The sequence below is a fragment of the Bufo bufo genome, chromosome 7 (genome assembly GCF_905171765.1).
Source record: "Bufo bufo chromosome 7, aBufBuf1.1, whole genome shotgun sequence".
Classification (NCBI taxonomy): domain Eukaryota; kingdom Metazoa; phylum Chordata; class Amphibia; order Anura; family Bufonidae; genus Bufo; species Bufo bufo.
The window spans coordinates 85,240,066-85,246,575 of NC_053395.1; the positions used below are offsets into that span (position 1 = coordinate 85,240,066).

General features: G+C 44.5%; 1 protein-coding gene across 1 annotated transcript; it reads right to left on the minus strand.

Annotated features, from left to right (window-relative positions):
- Positions 1 to 419: 419 nt before the first annotated feature.
- On the minus strand, positions 420 to 1,993 carry LOC121008018 (hemoglobin subunit beta-2-like). The gene is made up of 3 exons (XM_040440291.1): positions 1,902 to 1,993; positions 1,308 to 1,530; positions 420 to 548 (listed from the first exon to the last, which is right to left on the minus strand). Exons 1-3 carry the CDS (start codon positions 1,991 to 1,993, stop codon positions 420 to 422), a joined length of 444 nt encoding a protein of 147 aa, XP_040296225.1.
- Between the last annotated feature and the right edge of the window lie 4,517 nt (positions 1,994 to 6,510).

The following is a 6,510-nucleotide window of genomic DNA, read 5'->3' on the forward strand; positions in this document are numbered from 1 at the left end:
AAACTGTTGTAAAAAAGTCACAAACCCTGCGTGTGTTACTTTTAAATGCTTTTGCACCTAAACTTGTGGCATTTAAGTGGCTACCAACTGGAGTAGATTTCAATCTAGGCCTACAAACTGCAGGAGGATGCACCTAATTTATGTGGAGGTCTTCACCTTGTCATATATTAAGCACATCCTCCAGCGACGCAGAGGTCTCTGATAAATGATCCCCATTATATACAAAGTGTACGTCAATTTATTATTTACTTGGTGCCTACTTATAGCAATAACACTCATTTTCCATTCATTCAGTGATTTTATGGTAATGAAAGATCAAGAACACAAAGCTTGGGTTGCCTTATTTTTGAAATTGCATTTTATTTTACAGCCTTCAAGCTACTTTACACATGGATGGTACGAATGTCATAAACAGTAACTTAGAAATAGCCTTGGCTCAGGGCAGCAACCAGAACATTGAGGAACTTCTCCCAGGCAGCCTGGACCTGAGGACTGAATGCAGATCCAAACTTGGAGGCCAAGACGATGACCAAAACTTCTCCAAGACGCTGCAGATAGAGGAAAATATTTGTCAAAATTATATTTTAAGCCAATTTATAGCATGACAGTTATGTGTTACATAGTATAAAACTGTAATATTTACATTGATAGATGATTGATTGTTTAGTCTTTATTCACACGTCTATATCCGTTTTTCAGATGCAAAAATTTTAACTGTTTTGCATTTGAATTTTGCATCTGCCAAGGTCCATGTTTTTCATGGATCCACTGATCAGAATGGCCACATTGGGGGAGATTTATCATCTCCCTTGTGTCTGAAAAGTGCAGTTAAAAAGTCGTAAACAATGTATTTGTGCCTTTTTAACTGCAGCTTTTTAACAAATAGCCGCATCCCCTGGTTTTCCCTAAAAGAGATGTAGCAAGGGCGATAATGGAACATGGCCAACTAAAATGACATATTTATCTTCATTTACTCCAAGCTGCCATATATTTCTGTTTAGTCTCTCTGACTGCTGGAGGATGCACCTAATTTATGACAAGACACATACCCAATGATAAATTAGGTGCATCCTCCAGCGGCGTCCAAAAACAGACATGACATGACATTTGAATACACATACAGGATGCAATGGATCTCATGCGTGGAGAACTCAGCACACAGATGTAAATCACTGACTTGTGAATAAGATGTTAAGAGATTCATTATTTCTTCATAATTTTTTTTGTCTCCATAGAAATTTCAATATAATATGGAACTACAAATCTAGATAAAAGTGAGTAGGAACTGATTGTAGAAAATTAATTACCTTGAAGTTCTCAGGGTCTACATGGAGCTCCTGGGCATGGGACTTGCTGAGGTCATGCAGGTAATGTTTCACATCATCAATGTGTTGGATGGAATTGCCAATAGCTGTGAGCACCTTCTTGCCATGTGCCTTCACCTTGGCGTTGCCAGAGATGGCGGTGACGTTGGAGAGGTTTCCAAAGCTGCTGAAGTATCTCTGAGTCCAGGGGTACACGACCAATAGCCTAAAGTTCATAAGAAGAATCAACACTTACATCAGATTCATATAATTTAGGTATAATGTAATAGAATAGAAAACCATGGAAAATATATGTATGGTAACTTCTCTAAATGAAATATTGGTTATGTATAAGTTTAGCTAACCTAAACAGAAATAGCAACATTTTAGCTGATAAAATGGATAACGAGGAATGTGTTAAAAACTGTACTCCTCAGACTACCTGGAAGTAGAGGGTTCTATACATGTTCCCTAATATACAGATATATACCTTGATGAATTGTTATTGTGTGATACAATGATAACTACAACTTTCATATAAAATAAAATTAAACACATACATGATTATATGATTTAAAATGTATGCATCTGTATTACCTGGTCAGAGCATCATGGCCGTCCTGTTCAACGTTGACCTTGCTCCATGTGGAGGTGATGGCGGCTTTCTCTTCAGCAGTCCAGTGAACCATGATGACTGTCTAGTGCTATTGTACACTGGAAATGACAATGAAGCCATACCATAGATCTTCCTTTTTATAAGAGTATTTTTCAAGGTCCACCCTTCCCCATTACTGCTGTGTCATACTTGTTCCTTAGTCTTTCAAAGTTTGATAAGTCTGGAAAAAAGCTGAATCTAAGCAATTCAAAACTGCTGAGTATACAGTGCTCACTAAAATGATATAATCTATGTCTAAACACATTGATCCAGTGGCCTAGTGTTTGCTATGAATTAAGTATCAAAAAGTCCCCAAACCGACTATGTAGTTATACTGTAATTCAAGCAATCATAATGTACATGGTGCTCTATAAGGGTCCATTCACACAGCAGTATTTCTTTACTTTCAGAATTGCGGTCCGTTTCTTGCGGATCCGTTGCTCCACAATTCTTTCCATTTTCATTTCATTCTGCATCCGCATCTGTTCAGTTTTTCCACCAAAAATGGAACTTATGTATCCGTATTTCATGCGTTTTTGCGCAAAAAAAAACCAGAAGGAAGAATGCATTCTTGTTGCTAGGATATGTAATAAGGGTCCATTCACACGTCCGCATGAATGCATCCGCATCCGTTCCGCAATTGTGCGGAAGGGGTGCGGATCCATTCCTATTCTATGGGGCCAGAAAAGATGCGGAAAGCCCACAGTGTGCTGTCCGCATCCGCACTTCCATTCCGCATCTGCACTTCCATTCTGCAAAAAAATAGGACATGTCCTATTCTTGTTCGCAGACACGGACAAGAAAAGGAATTCCTATTTAAAGTGCCTGGCATGTGCGATCCGCCAGTGTCCGTGTTTTGCGGATCCGCAATTTGCACACCGCAGAACACTTGTGGACTTGTGAATGGACCCCAAAAGGATTGTTATGTGACAGCTCAGGCGCCATTTTATTAGTTTTTTTTGTGTCTTTCAGAGCTCTGTGTGAAACCTTTGCTCGACATTGACATTGTTTTCTAGCATTCTCTAAGGCGATCGTCATGCCGAAATAGATATCAATGTTGTACTCTTCCGCTGGCTCTTACCTCAGCGATTTGAACAGCAAGCAGCGATGCTGGACGGAGAGCCGGAGAGGAGTCCTATTGTCGCTCAGTGTCATCGGAAGGGACAGTTCCACACATTATACAATGACCTGCAACAGGAACCCATCAAGTTCCAGAGTTACTGCCGTATGTCCATGGAGGCTTTTGATCATCTGCTGGTGTCTCTACATCCGGACCTGACCTTCATGGACACAAAGCGCAGTATCTCTACAGAGCAAAGGAAATAGTCACGTTGAGGTAAGAACTATTATTAAAAATGTATATTTAAAAAAAAAAATGTATTCCCACAGATTCATTGCAACTGGTAACTCCTTTGCATCGCTGCATTTTGAGTTTCTGCTTGGGATCTCAAATATCTCTGGGATAGTCTGTCATACCTGTAAAGTCATCTGGTAGCGACTCAGAGAAGCGGTGATGCCCACCCCGGAAGATTGGCTTCGTATCGCGGAGGCAGGGCCGGTGCAAGGATTTTTGCCGCCCTAGGCAAGATAAAAATTGCCGCCCCCCCCCACCTTATCAGATGATCTGCCCATATCATGTTCCACCCCTTTCTCAGCTTTTAAATTAAAAGAACTGCTATGCTTCCCTTAGGGTTAATCCAGCTTCTTGTAGTGGTCTCTTTTTGCGGAGCGGAATTGCGGACCCATACATTTCTATGGGGCCGCACGACGTGCGGCCCCGATCCAGAATTGCGGACCCGGATCCGCAATTCCGATCCTGAAAAAAATAGAACATGTCCTATTCTTGTCCGCAATAGCAGACAAGAATAGGCATATTCTCTTAGTGCCCGCAAAATGCGGAATGCACATTGCCGCTGTCCGTGTTTTGTGGATCCGCAAAACACACACAGATGTGTGAATAGAGCCTAAATGTGAGGTAAATTAGTTTCCAATGTAGTATTAATAACTAAACAATTAAATAATAAACATATTGCATTGTCTACTTACCACCAGGACAATAAGATGATCTGGTCTCTGGCTGCAGTCTGGCTCTTGGTCTGGCTCTGGGGACTCCCTTGTCACTCTCATTATTCCATCCCCCCCTCCCTTGTCACTCTCATTATCCCCCCCCTCCCTTGTCACTCTCATTATTCCCCCCTTCCCTTGTCACTCTCATTATTCCACCCCCCCTCCCTTGTCACTCTCATTATTCCCCCCTCCCTTGTCACTCTCATTATTCCACCCCCCCTCCCTTGTCACTCTCATTATTCCACCCCCCCTCCCTTTTCACTCTCATTATTTCCCCCCCTCCCTTGTCACTCTCATTATTCCCCCCCCTCTCCCTTGTCACTCTCATTATTCCCCCCTCCCTTGTCACTCTCATTATTCCCCCCCTCCCTTGTCACTCTCATTATTCCCCCCTCCCTTGTCACTCTCATTATTCCCCCCACCCTTGTCACTCTCATTATTCCCCCCCTCCCTTGTCACTCTCATTATTCCACCCTCCTCCCTTGTCACTCTCATTATTCCCCCCCTCCCTTGTCACTCTCATTATTCCCCCCCTCTCCCTTGTCACTCTCATTATTCCCCCCCTCCCTTGTCACTCTCGTTATTCCCCCCCTCTCCTTTGTCACTCTCATTATTCCACCCCCTCCCTTGTCACTCTCATTATTCCACCCCCCCTTGTCACTCTCATTATTCCACCCCCCCTCTCCCTTGTCACTCTCATTATTCCACTCCCCCTCCCTTGTCACTCTCATTATTCCACCCCCCCTTGTCACTCTCATTATTCCACCCCCCCATTCCCTTGTCACTCTCATTATTCCACCCCCCTCCCTTGTCACTCTCATTATTCCACCCCCCCTTGTCACTCTCATTATTCCATCCCCCCTCTCCCTTGTCACTCTCATTATTCCACCCCCCTCCCTTGTCACTCTCATTATTCCACCCCCCCTTGTCACTCTCATTATTCCACCCCCTTTCTCCCTTGTCACTCTCATTATTCCACCCCCCTCCCTTGTCACTCTCATTATTCCACCCACCCCCCCTCTCCCTTGTCACTCTCATTCTACCCCCACCTCTAGTGTACCGTGGCCGAGCTCTGTTCGATCCGCGGTACAGGAGAATTTGTTTCCTGTACCCGGCCGGACTGACAGGAAGTGCACACTAAGTGAGCACTTCCTGTCAGTCCGGCCGGGTACAGGAAACAAAAGCTCCTGTACCGCGGATCGAACAGAGCTCGGCCACGCTACATTAACAATAGCACAGAGTAGACACAGCAGGCGCAGGCAGGATTCTTTAGAGCGGCAAGCGCTCAGCCTCAGCCGCTCAGGGGGTGCCGCATGAGGGGCACCGCCGGCCAGTCGCCCGCCCGAACTTATATAGCCAACTTTTTTTTTTCTTTCTTTAAACCAGAAGGAAGAATGCATTCTTGTTGCTAGGATATGTAATAAGGGTCCATTCACACGTCCGCATGAATGCGTCCGCATCCGTTCCGCAATTGTGCGGAAGGGGTGCGGATCCATTCCTTTTCTATGGGGCCAGAAAAGATGCGGACAGCACACAGTGTGCTGTCCGCATCCGCACTTCTATTCCGCATCTGCACTTCCATTCTGCAAAAAAATAGGACATGTCCTATTCTTGTTCGCAGACACGGACAAGAAAAGGAATACCTATTTAAAGTGCCTGGCATGTGCGATCCGCCAGTGTCCGTGTTTTGCGGATCCGCAATTTGCACACCGCAGAACACTTGTGGACTAGTGAATGGACCCCAAAAGGATTGATATGTGACAGCTCAGGCGCCATTTTATTTGTTTTTTTTGTGTCGTTCAGAGCTCTGTGTGAAACCTTTGCTCGACATTGACATTGTTTTCTAGCATTCTCTAAGCCAGTGTTTACCAACCAATGTGCCTCCAGCTGTTGCAAAACTACAACTCCCAGCATGCCTGGACAGCCTTTGGCTGTGCGGGCATGCTAGGAGTTGTAGTTTTGCAACAGCTGGAGGCACACTGGTTGGGAAACACTGCTCTAAGCGATCGTCATGCCGAAATAGATATCAATGTTGTACTCTTCCGCTGGCTCTTATCTCAGCGATTTGAACAGCAAGCAGCGATGCTGGACGGAGAGCCGGAGAGGAGTCCTATTGTCGCTCAGTGTCATCGGAAGGGACAGTTCCACACATTATACAATGACCTGCAACAGGAACCCATCAAGTTCCAGAGTTACTGCCGTATGTCCATGGAGGCTTTTGATCATCTGCTGGTGTCTCTACATCCGGACCTGACCTTCATGGACACAAGGCGCAGTATCTCTACAGAGCAAAGGAAATAGTCACGTTGAGGTAAGAACTATTAAAAATGTATATTTAAAAAAAAAAATGTATTCCCACAGATTCATTGCAACTGGTAACTCCTTTGCATCGCTGCATTTTGAGTTTCTGCTTGGGATCTCAAATATCTCTGGGATAGTCTGTCATACCTGTAAAGTCATCTGGTAGCGACTCAGAGAAGCGGT